The 15,635-nt window shown below is 43.6% G+C and overlaps 1 protein-coding gene across 3 annotated transcripts in view; it reads left to right on the top strand.

Annotated features, from left to right (window-relative positions):
- PRCP (prolylcarboxypeptidase) overlaps positions 1 to 11,162 on the top strand; it is a 29,417-nt gene extending 18,255 nt beyond the window's left edge. For all 3 annotated transcript variants that reach the window (XM_040647048.2, XM_425654.8, XM_046902278.1), the window contains exons 3-9: positions 385 to 486; positions 1,861 to 2,042; positions 2,793 to 2,950; positions 3,720 to 3,892; positions 4,227 to 4,391; positions 4,962 to 5,149; positions 8,706 to 11,162. In XM_040647048.2, the coding sequence (XP_040502982.1) occupies positions 391 to 486; positions 1,861 to 2,042; positions 2,793 to 2,950; positions 3,720 to 3,892; positions 4,227 to 4,391; positions 4,962 to 5,149; positions 8,706 to 8,910 (1,167 nt within the window). In that variant the 5' untranslated portion in view covers positions 385 to 390 and the 3' untranslated portion in view covers positions 8,911 to 11,162. The remainder of the gene's footprint in view (positions 1 to 384; positions 487 to 1,860; positions 2,043 to 2,792; positions 2,951 to 3,719; positions 3,893 to 4,226; positions 4,392 to 4,961; positions 5,150 to 8,705) is intronic.
- The last annotated feature ends 4,473 nt before the right edge of the window (positions 11,163 to 15,635 follow it).

Here is a 15,635-nt window from a genome sequence, read left to right as displayed (position 1 = left end):
AGAAATCAAAGGGAAGCACTTGCATTAACTTCCTTGAGTTGTGAAGAAAACTTGAGGAAACGCTCTGTGGTGCCTGAAAGCTAAGGATGAAAGAGTTTGGTCCCAACTACATCAATCCCATTGCTTACAATGCTTCTGAGTAAAAGGTGGGGGGTTTGATTGCTTTATTTTCCTCTAAGAAAACTAAGAAAAATATAAAGTGAAATGAAGGTGCCTGGGAATTAAGAACAGATGCTTGTTCCCTTACAAAATCCTTCGAAGTTTCTACTTCCCTGACATGCAAATAATAGAATCACTAAAACTGGAAAAGACCTCCAAGGTCATCCAGTCCAAATGTCCACCTACCACCTGTATCACTTTCCATGTCTGTTTTTCTCCAACCAGGGTTTTATGTGGGATGTGGCTGAAGAACTTAATGCCATGTTAGTATTTGCTGAACACAGATATTATGGAGAATCCTTGCCCTTTGGAAACGAATCTTTCAGTGTAAGTGTTGCCTTTGCTTTCTTCTTTGGATGTGTTCTATAAAAACAAAAAAATCTGCTTATTATAATTCTTGTCGGTGCAGCAACATCTTGCCTGAGTAAGATATGCCAGAAATAAACAACTATCTTATTTTTCTAACTACTAATTATAAATTTTAGAAAATCTAGGATTTTCTAGCACCTCAGAGGACACCTGCAAAGATTATTTAGTTTGTCAGGCACAATTTTGTAACTCAATGTGTATAGAATCATAGAATAGCTCAGGTTGGAAAAGACCTTAAAGATCATCGAGTCCAACCACAACCTAACTGTACTACCCTAACTCTAACAACCCTCCGCTAAATCATGTCCCAGAGCCCCACATCCAAACGTTTTTTAAACACATGCAGGGACTGTGACTCAACCACCTCCCTGGGGAGCCTATTCCAGTGCTTAACAACCCTTTCAGTAAAGAAGTTTTTCCTAATATCCAACCTAAACTTACCTTGGCACAACTTGAGGCCATTTCCCCTTGTCCTGTCACCAGTGAGAAGAGACAACCCCTCTCTCACTGCAATCACCTTTCAGATCTTGGAAGAGAGCAATAACGTCTCCCCTTAGCCTCCTCTTTCCCAGACTAAACAGCCCCAATTCCTTCAGTCTCTCCTCATAGGGCATATTCTCCAAGCTCTTCACAAGTGTTGTTGCCCTTCTTTGGACTTGCTCCAGCATCTCAATATCCCTTCTGTACTGAGGTGCCCAAAACTGAACACAGTACTCGAGGTGAAGCTTCACCAATGCCCACTACAGGGTCAGGATGACTTTCCTAGTCCTGCTCACCACACCATTCCTGATACAAGCCAGGATGCCATTGGCCTTCTTGGCCACCTGGGCACACTGCTGGCTCATATTCAGCCGACTGTCCATCAGTACACCAAGGTCCCTTTCCATCAGGCTTTCCATCCACTCCTCCCCAAGCCTGTAGGGTTGCCTGGGGTTGTTGTGACCAAAATGCAGGACCCAACACTTGGCCCTATTGAAACTCATACAGTTAACCTTGGCCCATCGATCCAGTCTATCCAGGTCCCTCTGTAGTACCTTTCTCCCCTCAGGCAGATCAACACTCCCTCCCAACTTGGTGTCATCTTCAAACTTACTGAGGGTGCGCTCAATTCCCTCATCAGGATCGTTAATAAAGATGTTAAATAGAAGCAGCCCCAGTACCGAGCCCTGGGGGACACCGCTTGTGACCGGCTGCCAACTGGATTTAACTCCCCTGACCACAACTCTTTGGGCCCGGCCATCCAGCCAGTGTTTCACCCAGCGAAGTAGTCTGGGGAAAAGAGACTGCTGCCAGATATTGCTGTATAAAACGCTCCTGTGTTCTTTGTCTCAGGATTCCAAGCATCTGAATTACCTGACCTCAGAACAAGCTCTGGCAGACTTTGCAGTACTAATTGAGTACTTAAAGGAGACCATTGCAGGAGCCCGTCACAGTCCTGTCATAGCCATTGGAGGGTCTTATGGGGGAATGCTGGCAGCCTGGTTTCGGATGAAATACCCCCATGTGGTAGTTGGGTGAGTTTAGTCTGCTCTGTGTTGGAGCAGGACATCTGTTACCTCCGTGCTGTAACTGTTACAGTACTGGGAGAATTACTGTAATTCAAGCTGGCTTCATTTTTCACTATTGGGAGGACAAACTAAATCACCTGGAATTTAGGAAAAGGTACCATCTGCCTCAAAGATTATTGTAGGTCAGCAGGTGCTGGATAGCCTACACTTTCACAGATGTCTTATTGTTTTTTTTTTTTTTTTTTTTTTTTTTTTTTTTTACTCACAGAAGAAATAATTTGGAACATTGACTTTATACCTCCTGGTGACTTGAGACAGGTTTTTGATCTCTTCAGTGCCTTGTTTCCTCTGTAGGATACAAGAATAGTAATTCTGTTCCTGTTGCCGGCTAGGGAGTAATTCTGTGCAAAGGCTGTCTTCAGTTGAGTTTGCAGATGCCTAGTGAGAGAATTAGTTGCTAGATGACACTTGACTTACTTTCCTATTTGTCAGAATTTCCACTTGATATATTTACTGATGTCTTTGCACTGGCTTCCAAGACTTGTAGCTTTCAGCAGCCTTTGCGTACAAACCTACAGAAGAATTTTGCAACAATATGGGTTAGTTCATCTAGGGGTGAGTGTCTGAGTTGAGTTATAAATGCTGCTTAAATAGTGGCTGTGGCAGAAGTATTGCCTAGAGGGCAGATAATCACATGGCATGGATTCAGGATACATGCGTTTCTCCAAGCAGTCTTGGTTTTGTATTCATTTGCAGAGCACTGGCAGCCTCTGCCCCAATCTGGCAGTTTGGTGATTTGGTTCCCTGTGGTGCTTACTTTACCATAGTGACGAATGATTTCAAGAAGAGTGGGACTGGCTGCTCAGAAAGCATCCGGAATTCCTGGAATGCCATTAACCACCTTTCCTCAACAGGTAAGACTTTACCACTAGCCTTCAAATGGCTGTAATGTTTAGGATTATCTTATGACTTCATAAAATTAGTGTCTTTGAATCATGCCTTTAACCTGGAAATGTACTGTTGCTGGTAGTTAGTTTTTTCTTTTTTAAGCTATATTCTTGGATGTGTTCAGCACTGTTTTTGTAAGTGCCTGTTTTGTTGAAGCACGTGCTTTATTCACACATGGCAGGATTTGGAATCCAGAGCCAATCGTCCAAGATCAGATGAGCTGACAGTCTTTTTTCTTAAAAATGAGTAAATAAAACCTGGTAGGATGAGTTAGCCAATTGACATCAAAGCTGAACTGGAGAAATTCTAGACCAGATAAAATAAAGAAAGCATCAGACAAGAAGAATTCTGAAATCCATTTCATACATTGTATTTTGAGCTAGCTGGATTGAAGTTTTTCAATTGTTGGTAGATAATTGCTTCCTATCAAAAAAAAAAAAAAAAAAAAAAAAAAACAAACCCCAAAAAAGGCCAGATGACCTATCAGTCTTTGCTTCTTGAGTAATACTGCCTTAACTTTGGCAGATCCATAAGCTGTAATATTGAGGTTGCATTTCCCATCGATTTAGCAATGTTGACTAAATCTGAATCTGCTCTTGTATCCCACATGCTTGTATGTGGGATAATTTCACCAGATCAGCTACACTAAGTGAAATATTTAGTAGCAGCACAACTGACCTGTGTGATAACAACACAAACATTTTAACTGTAATTTTTTTTCTTTTTCTATTAAAGATGTAGGTTTACAGTGGCTTTCCAGGACGTTTCATTTGTGCAGCCCATTGAAGAATCTTCAGGATGCGGCTATGTTGAAAACTTGGCTGAGTGAAACATGGATAGACTTGGCTATGGTGGACTATCCCTATAAAGCTGACTTCTTACAGCCTCTACCAGCTTGGCCTATACGGGTAATTGAGGACTGATCCCTTGGAGGAGTGATTAAAGCCTCGGCTTTTGAAGTCACTTCCACTTGGTTTAACTCTCCTTCTCTCTTGGTCTGACTGACTGCCACAGGTTGCATCAAGAGCCAAGAATTTTAATCAGAAATTGTAAAGTTTCAGATTCTTTGTGATAGCATAGTCTGCACAAATGGAACACCGTTTAATGATGATGCTCACAGTATATAATAACATAAAAAGATTCTGATAGTATTATGAATGTACTTTGAAAAGAAAATGATATCTCATCAGGTGCTGTGTATTTCTTGCAGATTCAGACTCCTATCTCTCCTCTTCGTTGCAGGAAGTTTGCAAGTTCTTAAAGGACCCCAGTCTCTCTGACAAATTGTTGCTGCAGAATATTTTCCAGGCAATAAACATCTACTACAATTATACAGGAGAAGCCTCCTGCTTTGACATGTCTGAGACTGCAACAAAGAATCTGGGCCAGTTGGGTTGGTACTATCAGGTGTGTGTTCTGTCCCCTTAAAATCACAACTTGGTAAGTTTTTTGGGGGTTAGGGGAGATGGGAATTCATGTTGCTGTTAAGATATTGGACCAGATATAAATTGAGGAGGCTATGTAAGCACCAGCAAAGACCCTGCTTGTTTGTATATTGCTTTAAAAGAACCTCATTCTTCAAAAACAGGGAAAATGAAAGGGATTATAACATTTCATAGACAGTATCACGTTTCAAGCTATATCTCTTTTTTCTGTCTGGCTTAGAACTTGAACACTTTCCTATGCACATTTTTTTTTTTTTTATCACAAACTCTATAAACTTCTGAAGACAGGTAAACAGGAATGGACTGAGTTAGATAAATTGCCACAGCGGGAGCTACGTTTGCTTCCAGGCTAAAACTTTTTTCTGAGGTCAGGAAATGTTTTTGCACGAAAGATGAAGCTTTACTTGATACGTGTATTGTGATAGCTGATGGTAGTCCATGAATTCTGTGTGAGCCTCTTTATTTAAATACTACACAAATAGCTCCCAGACAGTCTCTCATTAACATGTCTTGTTGCTCTGCTCTCTCTCAGGTCTGTACTGAGATGGTGATGCCCATGTGCACAGATGGTGTCCATGACATGTTTGAGCCCCAGAAATGGGACTTTGAGGCACTTTCAGATGAATGTTTCAGGCTGTGGGGAGTGAGGCCTCGTCCCTCTTGGATTCTTTCTATGTATGGAGGGAAAAACATCAGTTCACACAGCAACATCATCTTCAGGTGAGCCTTGTTTGAGTTGTCTTCTACCAGTTTAGTCTGGTAGTGATCTGTCTGCAGCATTCCAGCTGAATAAGTTGGATTCTGTCAAATGTAACTTTCTTCCCCTCTGGATTCCTTCTTACCTAGTGGCCAAAGGCCAGGTTTCCCATGCTGGTAAGTCTGTTGAGCTTTTAAGAAGCCAGAGTACTGTCTCTTCCACATAAAAGGAAAGCCTAAACAAGTTCTAGCTGTAACACAGGATCTCGATCACTAGAATTGTTGCTCTTGGTGATAGCCTGTGGACTGCTAGTGTGACATTCCTCTTTAATTTTGATTTCCCCAAAAAAAAAAAAAGAAAAGCAAATTAGGGAGCTTTCACTTCCAGTTGCTGCTTTTAGTGGTACATAAGCAATTTTCAACTAAGTCGTGCAAGGTCCGAATGTAAAAAGCTGTTCCTGTTGTGTATACAAGTGTATATAACAAGTGTGTATACAAGTAATATAACAGAAGTTTGTCTAACACAACTTTGTACGTGAACAAAATGTAAAAATGTTTCAGTATAGTACAAAATTGTGCATGCTTCTTGCTATTCAGTCTTTTTTATTCCTAAGGTTAAACTCTGCTCAGCTTTCAATAAAGGGAAGGTTCCTCTAGCTGTACTTCTGCTGCGAAGGGATTCTAGGTGTGGACAGCTTAACACTTAGCTGTTCATTAGGGTCTTACCTGGTAGAAAGACATTTAATAAACCCAGCTGAAACCTGTGCCCTCAGGAGCTGTGATTCTGTACTCACTGCCAAAAGCAGGCATCTCCTGGATATACTGCTCTGTGCTCTGATTTACATTTTGCAAGGCCTTTTCAGGGAAAAAAAGCCCCAACACTTAAAAATTGGAATTAACGTCTTGGACTTGGTAAACGGTTGTCTATTTTGAAGTAAAAGTTGTCTTGAATTGGGAGTTCAGCTGTTAAATTCAGTCTGTTTGGCTCCAAAAGCCTGTTGATTTCCTTTCATTTGTCTCTTGCTGTTTCTGTCCCAGCAGGATATGTGCTCCAGAGTGAGAAATTCCACCCTTTTTGGAAGCTTTTCCTTTTAAAAAAAAAAAAAAAAGTGGATCTAACTTAATTTTTGTGATGTTGCTGATTTCCAAGGCTTCACAGATCTGTACAGTAGAAATTGGCTTTGTAAGTGATAAACGAGCAAACAGATCTAAACAAGTGTTTCAGAATTTATGCCTACTGAAGGAGATGGAAATGAGAAAAGCTTGAAAGCAACCAAATGAGTGAAGTAGTGCTGTGCACACAGAGCTTTGTGTGTCAAGCTGGATTGCCTCTCTGCAAACAAACACATTGTCAGCACTGTACGTTTTATATAAGAGCTCTTTATCCTCAAACACCAGAGCACTTTACAAAAAATATCCCTGTGTCTGCTGGGGGATGTGGCTGATGTGGCTCCCTGTGGGTTTAGAAGCACTGCATTAGTGTCGAGGAACTTGCACAACAGTTTTGCACAGGAAGGGAAGAATGCTGCATCTGAACAGAACCACCGCAGGGTGGATTTACCCAGCCATACTGGGATTTGGCCAGTGTACTCTTTGTTCTTGCTGTTCCTCCCCCTGTAAGCAGCACATCACTCTGCAGATCCATGTTATATTGTACCACTCAGGCACCTTCTAAGAGTTATCTAATTAAGCTGGGTGGGTCATACCTGGGCATTTCAGCTTCTGAGCTCAGGTACCCACCTGTCCAGCTCTGTATGGGAGGGGGAGGCTGACAGTGAAGGTTCTACCTTGAGAGATAGTGGAGTTATCTGCTGAAGAAGGCATCACTGGAGGGGGAAAAAAAGGAGTAGAAGAATGGAAGGCAAAACAATGCCAGGCTGAAGAGAAAGGTGAGAAGTTCAGAAAACAGACCAGGGCAACTGTGGAGGATGTACATATTAGAAAAGCATACACAGTTTTTCTGAGATTATGCAGAAGTCTCTCTTGTTCTGGGTATAGCTGGAGGACTGAAGAGGCTCTGAAGTTGTGACAGGGAAGGAAACTTCTTCTGGGATAGGCAGGACCCTATTTATGCTGTCAGGAAAGTATGATGAATTAAAATTAGGACTAGTGCTGATACTGTACATTGTGATTGCTTGTTTGGAAGCCCTACTTGCCTATCCACTGCAGGAAAGGAATTGCTGACTTTTTTCTACTTCTGCTTGCACCTGCAAACTTCTTTTCTGTGAGTTAAGCAACGATTGCTCATGTGCATGCTTAGCTTTAGCACAGGAATAATCCATTTCTGTTTGTACTGTTACCTTCTTCTGTAAGACTGTAAGCCTTGGGATGACTTAATGGTGAGCCCTCCGTCCCCCCTCTCCTGGGCAGCTCTCACTTCTCAAACTGCGTCAGTGCTTCTGCTGCCGTTGCTTGGCAGGAGCTGCAGAGGATGCAGCCAGCAGCTCCCAGAAAAGCCAGGGATTGTTGTTTCCTCGTGGCATGTTTAGTTTCCATGTGACTGGCCGCAAAAGATCCAAGTCCATGTACCTCTTGAGTCTCTCAGCAACTCATCCCCCTGTTGCCAAGGTGCTCTGCTGATTCAGATGACCTTTTAAATCAAATGCTTTTTGCTTATTGGGCAGCTTTGTGTGCTTTTTCTCTTCCAGGTGCAAAATGTTTCTTTCACTTGCAATCGTATTTAAAACCACTGAAAATTAAGAGCTGTGGAGATTGAAGACTATTTTTTGTCCTGCAGTGGAGAAACAAATGAAATCTTAGATTCCATCACATTTTTTACTGTTATTTCTACACTTTTTCACTTGTTATTGTCTGTGATTTCTGGTGTTGCCATGTATTTTGTTTTCTTTTTCTAGCACGTATCTCTGGCCCAACATGTTCTCATTTCTTAGATACTTGTAGGAACTTCACTGAAATACAGAAGCCAACTTCTAATGTTTCCTTTTGTGGGTGGATCCAGTGTGTTAACTGAGGAACAGATCTAGAGTCACATAGTTCCATAAGTATATAGAAATTGCTTTCTTTATGCAGAGAAATTATGAGAAGAACAATACAGTAAAGGAAAATAACCCAGTAGTCCCTTCAACCTCCAAAGTCCAAAGCTGGGAATAAAAGATGCAGAGATTACCTTACTTCCACTGTTGGATTGCTCTATGGACCAGACATTATTTGGAATCAGATCTGCAGCACAAGGAATGTTTTCATTGACTCGGAGAGGAGGAGGAAATGGCATTTAATTCTTCCTGCCACAGAAGAAGAGTTGTTGGAGGCAGGTTCAGGGGCATGTGAACCTTTCATGGCAAAGCCTCTGAGATTAATCTGCTGTCATCTCTCTGTGGCACTACATGGTATTATAGGAACCAGCAGATAGTTTATGATGGCACTCTAGCCTTGTCTAAGCTACTGATAGCTGTATAACCTCTGAGAGGACCCCTCTGATGGGAGGTGGGCATAGGGCATGGAGGCAGGCTTGAGGTCTTTTTCTGTTATACATCTGCCAACTGGTTGAAGGTCAGTGTGGATATGTTAATGTGAAGTGTCACCTCACTGCGGTGCCTAATGAAGCATTAATTCCTTACAGCAATGGCGGCCTGGATCCGTGGTCTGCAGGTGGGGTGACCCAGAACGTCACTGATTCCCTCGTGGCAATTGTGATCCCAGATGGAGCTCATCACCTGGACCTACGTAGCCGCAACCCTTGTGATCCCAAATCTGTGCAACAAGCTCGGGCTTTGGAAGTCCACTACATGAAGCAGTGGATTGCAGAGGCCAAGCACCAGCACTGAAGTGGTACTGTAACAACTGTGGCCATTGTACCTCTGTTGGCTTTGCTGGGATCAGGGCCAGGCCTCGTTGTGCATGCTCTCAGTGTTCCACTCCTGCTTCCTTATCCGTGCTGCAGTGCTCACTGTTGCTTATGCCCACAAGAGAAGTAGGCAGCACACAGATAACCTTCAGTCAAAGTGTGGATTGAGCTGCCTGCTCTGTGTTGCTTTCTCCTATGGCTTTTCTCCAATGCTGTACCTTAGGGTAGAGTTCCTGTTCTAGGCTTGATGCCTTCCTTCCTGTGCTAGATGACTGTCCTTACTGTTGGTATATACAATGGATTAAAGAGCAGTGCTGTTCATGTTGATGCCAAACTCCCCCTGTTTTCAGTGGGATTGCATTTCGGGCATCTCAGCCCTCAGCTGGTGTAATTGTCATGATAAGGGCATAGAGAATGAGGGAACAGAAATTACATCTTACTGCAACTGGAGAGAGAGGGAAGGCAAGGGCAAAAACTGGCTGTGCAGTTTGTGAGGAAACTAAACAGCCCCTACCCTTTGGAACTGATACTGGGAAAGAAATAGATCTTTATTTTTTAAACTAGTTTTCTGGAAGTTTATTAACCTAGCTGCCTTAAGTAGCTTTTCCATTCTGGAAAATCATGAATCATTCCATTCTGGAATGGTCAGGGCTGGACCCGGACTCTTGCTCATAACTGGCTGAGAATGCACAGTCTGCATCAGGGTTTCTATTTCTTCCTTTGCTGTTTATCCTATTCCTGAAATGCCACTGTGATGATGGTTGCCAAAGAAAACTCTGGGTGTGTTTTGTGTGTGTGTATATGTGTATGTCCCACACACACTTAGCTTTTTTCAGATCAGGAAGCTTTCAAAGCCATTCTCTCGAAGAGCAAGTGTGACACTTGTGCTGGGTAGATCTTATGAAGTGACAAATAATTGGGGCTGTGCCTTGTGTGGGTTCCTCCCTCCCCCCCATTCTGTGTATTGTTCAAATTCTGCATGATCTGTTTGCTGATGGCTCTTCAATAAAAGCCTTTTACAAAAAATTGTTTGCGGGACGAACTATTCAAAACACAGAATGCAGCTACCCTCTTGGAGCAGGCTAAAGCATGGTGCTGAGCTCAACAAGCCAGGTGCACTGGGCTTTCTGTAAGGCTTCCAAACCAGACAAACTGCCCTGATTCATGAGACAGCATATTTGACATTAATAAATGGCTGGGGCAGTCCCCTCATTTTCCAGCTTTGGCTTCATTCACACTGAAGCCCTTCAGAAAGGCTTCTTTGCAGTTTAAAAGACAACTGCATTTCAGGAAGACTCAGGCAAGGCTTGTTGTCCTCAGGCTCTTAAAATTTCAACTCTGTTGAAAAGTTTTCTCAGCTTGGCTGATATGCCTGATAGTTCAGGATTCCCCTAAGACACCAAGTGGTCTTTTCTGTTAGCAGTCTCCTCCTGCCCTCAGGGAACAAAGTGAACCCAATGTTGAAATTTAATCTTTTAATACATATCTGTGCATCTTCTTTCTATTAGAGTTCCTGACATTCTCTCACCTTACTCTAATGTGTTAAATCTCAGCATAAACACTGTGTTTGAATCTGAACGTCTCATGCTCTGTCTTGAGCAAAGTACTTAGAGAATGTAGAATTACATTAACTATTCTGAAGAAATTATATTTCAAACCAAAAATTGATCAGTTTTATTCAGCCTTTTTCTAAACCTTGCTGTCTGCTAGGCTTCAGCAGTGAGATTCTGTGACTCCAGTGCGCTTTGGATCAGCGTTTTGCAGCTTCGACCAGCTTATGAATTAGGTGACTCTTATCAGTTGTTGGTTCTTACTTTTTCTTCAAGTAGCTGAAACCTTGAATATGAACAATATCTTAAGCATTCAGACCTTGTCTTAACTTTTATGTACACATTAATGTATGCTAATGAGGAACTGCCTGTGTAACTACCTCATCTAAATGTTAGTTCTTCTGATTGCTCATGGAGGTGAGAACAAAACGGGCTTGGGGAATTGCTGACTTCTCTTTCCAGGCATATAGTGATGGGCCACACTTCATCTCAAGCTTATTGGTGTACTTCATATCGAGCCCTTGGTGTGTGTCATGAATGTTCTGAATTTAAAATGTATGTTTGCTACTGACTGAGGAAAATGTTAAAAAGAAAAAAGGAACGGATGATGTATCCAGCGCATGAATCTTACTGGTGCAACTGCAGTTTGTCTCAAAAACACATTAAAAAATATCCAGTGTGAGTTTCTGGAAGTGAGTTTTATTTTGTGAGGACAAATTTGTTTATGCTTGACGGGGATGGAGTGGGAGGAAAGCCAGTGAAAGTGATGATCAAGTTGTGCTCACAGCACAACTCCAGATGTTGGGAGCATCCCTGCACTCATTTGGTTGTGTTTGCATTTCAGAGTTTTTGCTGCCTGGTGAGGAGCAGATCTGTTCACTGGTTGTTCCCTCTAGGTGACCATTTTGAATACAGTCCAGCTATAGTTGTACTGAGGATAAACAGTCTTGGTTTTGGAAGCTTGTTTCAGCCCCAGGTATTTCTTATGTAGCAGAGACAAAAATGGTTTCAACTGGCAGCAGCACACAGCACTCTGGGCAGGTGACCAGGCTGATGGGGGCTGACTGCGCTACGCAGGGAGCTATCAGGGAGGGCTGAGGCTGCAGCATCTTGGGAAGGCACTAAGTGGTTTCTGCTTGTAGCTTGTTGTGCCTGTAGGCAATTTCAGCTTTGCAGACAGCCAAATATTGCATCATCAAAGGAAGCTTAAGAAAGGAAAGCCTCCTCCAGGAACCTGGAATATGATGTCTAACTGTGTGTCAAGTGGGAATGCAGGGCAAGCTTTGCCTCCCAAACTGTGCCGCAGCTACACTGTCAATGCTTTAAATAAACACATTTTGATTTCTGGTTCTAAAAAAAAAAACAAACAAAAAAGACCAAACCTGTTTTGTTTTGAGTCTAACCTCTAAATGAGTTGAAAGTAATCATCAATGACATAGAAAGCTATCTGTGCATTGGAGACTTTGCATGCTGGATACATTAGCACTCTTCCAGGACCAGTGTGTGATCTTTCTGTCTGTCTGATGGTCAGGAGGGATGGTATCAAACCAGTGAACAGCTTTGCTTTGCTGCTCAGGTAACACAACAGCAAAAGTTCTGAAATTAGGACAACGCCTGGGATAAATTTACGGTACTTAAGTGCTTCTCAGTTCTCCATTGTTTAAAAAAAAACAGTTATGACTTTAAAGATGTTAGCATCTACTTGTAGCTTCTACTGCTATCAGTATGTAGCTCACGCTCCTGTGTCATTTCAGTTCCTCAATTTCACTGCCTCCAGGTGCTGAGACATCAGCCTTCACTTTGTAAGCTCAAAGTTGTGTGATCCCCATTCTCTTCTCCTTGTCCTTTTATAGCACAAGTTCAGTAAGTAATTTGTTTTTACTAATGCTGATTCTCATGCTTACAGCTCGCTGTACTGCTCATTGGAGCCTGGCCTCAGTGAGGACCTGCTCTGCCCAGGAACATCAGCTGGCTATCGGTGTGCTGTGGTTGTTAGGCATGGGTATCTCCACAATGTGCTGGCCCTGTGTCTCTGTGGTGTTTCCTTGGTGGGGAGTGAGCACTCCTTGGGCTGCCCCCTGTGCTGACGGTTTGCAAAGTCTTTTAGCTCAGTCCCCCGGTTTAGAAAGCAGGGGCAGTGCAACCCAAAGAGGGGGGATAGCAAATCCCTTCCGTTTGTCTTGTTGTTTTCTAATGTATGCGGCCTCTCTGGGTGGTTTAAGCGGTTTAGGTACTTTCTATAAAAGGGATCTTTTAATGACAAAACTAATGTGATTATCTTACCGAGTGTGAGAGGCGTATTCAAGGTTTAAAGAAAATCTGTTAGAATAGCTGAATGTATCTGCTTAATCCTTTCTCTAATGTGAGTGGACAATGCTCTGGGAAGCAATTGGTCTTTCTTTCTTGGAGTAAATGCCTGATCTCCAGAGGTAGGAACTGTTTGCAGCTTTTATACCCTTACGTTTCACCTTCTAGAGAACACAAAGGCACAGGAGAGAGGCAGGGAGCTCACAGAGGCAAAGATTTTCCACAAATAGCCAGGGGTGTAACCAACCCCGGGCCCATCTTGCAGGCTGCTGAGCAGCCTCTGCTCCCTTTGACCACGATGTGAATGGAGGGCCCTCCTTTTGCCAGTCTGCAAAACCCAATCTCTGCAACACATAATGCAGAAGAGGTTGCTGAGCACTTGGGGAGGCTGAATTGCAGCTATCATCTGGTTTTGTGTCATGGAGCAGCACTTTCCATGCAGAGCCATTAGCTTTGGGGAATTCTCCAAAGGTCATTTTTTCTACATCATCTCTTTGGAAAGGTTTAGTCTTGTGCAGGGGAAACATGGCTGTGATGGACAAGGACAGCACAGAGGGGTGATGCTGCAGTATGCAGGAGGCTTTGACTGGTACCAGCCTAGCATCACTCAGCTGCTCTGCCCTCCATAGGGTTGTGTTTCCCTACATTAAAGGGCTTTGTGTGAAATCTACAAATTAGGCTGTGTCCTGGTGTGAATTATTTGAAGGAGGGAAGAGCAGTTTGTAAAAAGAGGCCTTGGCATCTCCTCAACAGGCTGCTGTGTGGTCAGTAACTGTAGGATGGTTCAGGTTGGGAGTACCTCAGGGCTCAACTTCCTGCTTGCAGCAGGGCCAGACCAGGCTGCTCAGGGATGTGATCAGCTGGCTTCTGAAATCCTACAAGGATGGAGGCTGCACAGCCTCCGTGGGCAACCTGCTGCGTGCAGTGGAAAAGTTTGACATACAATCTGAACCTCTTGATGCTTCTTGCATATTGTCTCATCTTTCCACCACATACCATGGTGAAGAACTAGCCCTATCTCCTTCATGGCTCCTGTAGGTACCAGGGGCTGCTGCTGGATGCCTCCAGTGCTGTCCCTTCTCCAAGGTTCCCCATCCTCCTCCCAGGACAAGTGCTCCAGCCCTGACTGCCCTGGTGGCCTCACCTGAACTTGCTCCAGTTGACCAATGTCTGTTTTCTACTGGGAGATTGGACGCAGTATTTGATTGATGGGCACCATGTTCCCACTAGTGGGGAACAATACCTCTCCGTATTTCCTAGCTCTGCTCCTTCAGCTTGGTCTCTTTGCTGCCAGAATCCACAGTGAGCCCCAGCACAGCTGGTTGTCCATCAGGAATCCAGGGCCTCTTCACAAAGCTGCTCCTCAGCCAACTGGTGCCCAGCTGCATCACTGCAATGAGTTATTCCTTCCCAGGGCAGGACTCTGTGCTTAGTTTAATTGAAATTAATGAGCTTTTATTGTCTCTTTCCTTCAGACTGTCTGAATGGAGCCCTTCCTTGAGGGTATTAACTGTTCCCTCCAACTCAGTGTCATCTACAAGACTAAGAAAAGCTGGAGAACATGAAACCTGTGAAAAATGACCTGGTCTGGTGGTTGGCAAGCCTGCACGTAGCAGGGGGGTTGAAACTGGATGACCATTGTGGTCCTTTTCAACCCAAGCCATTCTATGATTCTATGATTCTTCTATGTTACAGAAGACTGTAGCTTGAACTATTCTTAAAAGCTCTTCCTTTCTGAAGTATATGCAACGTTGAAATAAGGCAGAGTGCCATCTTTTCTGACTAGCTTCTGCTGACAGGACAAGGCAGGGCAGCCCTACACTTCTCCACTCTCAGGACCCTGATGTCCAGAAGTCGTAGTGATGAGTTTTAGAAGTGCCATTCAGTCAGCACAGTCTTGCTGTTGTGATGAAAACAAATCCAGTAATTTCCACAAGGGTCTGTGGACCAGCTTTAACAGTTAAGGAAAAACCTGGAATGGAGAAGAAAAGCTGCCTATGTCACCTCCTTGCAAGCAGCAAAGGATTTATTTTTGGAGGATCATAGAAGCATATAAATGTTTGGGTTGGAAGGGACCTTGACTATCATCTAGTTCCAACCCCCTGCTGCAGGCAGGGACACATCGCACTGGACTAGGATGGTTCATATGTTCAAATGAGTCTTTGAGAGAACTATCTATCACCATTACTGTACCACAGGTATAATACAACCATTTAGTAATTGAGGAATTTGAACCAGAATAAGTCCAGAGGGATCTTCACTACTTTTCTTCAGGAGGAATACTAAGTCTTCTTGTGTTCTGTCGCTGCCCAAGTCATTGAGTGGTGCTCCAGCTCTGCTCAGTGCTCCCAGGGAAGTTACCCAGTGCATGTGGCCTCATGCTGGGGGACTTTCAGGAATGATGGCAGGCATGGTCCCATGAACCGCTATTTCCAGCACTGGTTCCTCAAGGACCCACGGCTTTGCTTCCACACCTGCATATGCATCAGTTTGATAGGAAGCAACCCAACCTCTTGATGTGTCAGATGTGTTCCACCCAGCATCCCGCAGATCTGCTGCCCAAACCTTTCCAGCTGAGACAGGCTCTGGTGGTGTAAAGCCATAACACTTTGGTCCAAGGGCAGAATGGTGCCTTCAGCTCTATGAAGTGTGCATGTATGTGCAAACGTGCGTGGGAAAAATGGGATTCCTCCCAGAAAAAGAAAGGAGTGACGTTTTCCCTGGCAGCCTGCTGATGTGTCTGACCTTGAAGACTGGGGTCCTCGGCTGCCCCTCAATGTTTTACTGTGTGACCCTAGAGAGTGGGAGAGGAAGCAAGGGATGTTATTTCCTTGCAAAGAGCAGCCCC

This window comes from Gallus gallus, chromosome 1, assembly GCF_016699485.2.
Source record: "Gallus gallus isolate bGalGal1 chromosome 1, bGalGal1.mat.broiler.GRCg7b, whole genome shotgun sequence".
Classification (NCBI taxonomy): domain Eukaryota; kingdom Metazoa; phylum Chordata; class Aves; order Galliformes; family Phasianidae; genus Gallus; species Gallus gallus.
This window is presented reverse-complemented; position numbering and strand designations above follow the sequence as displayed.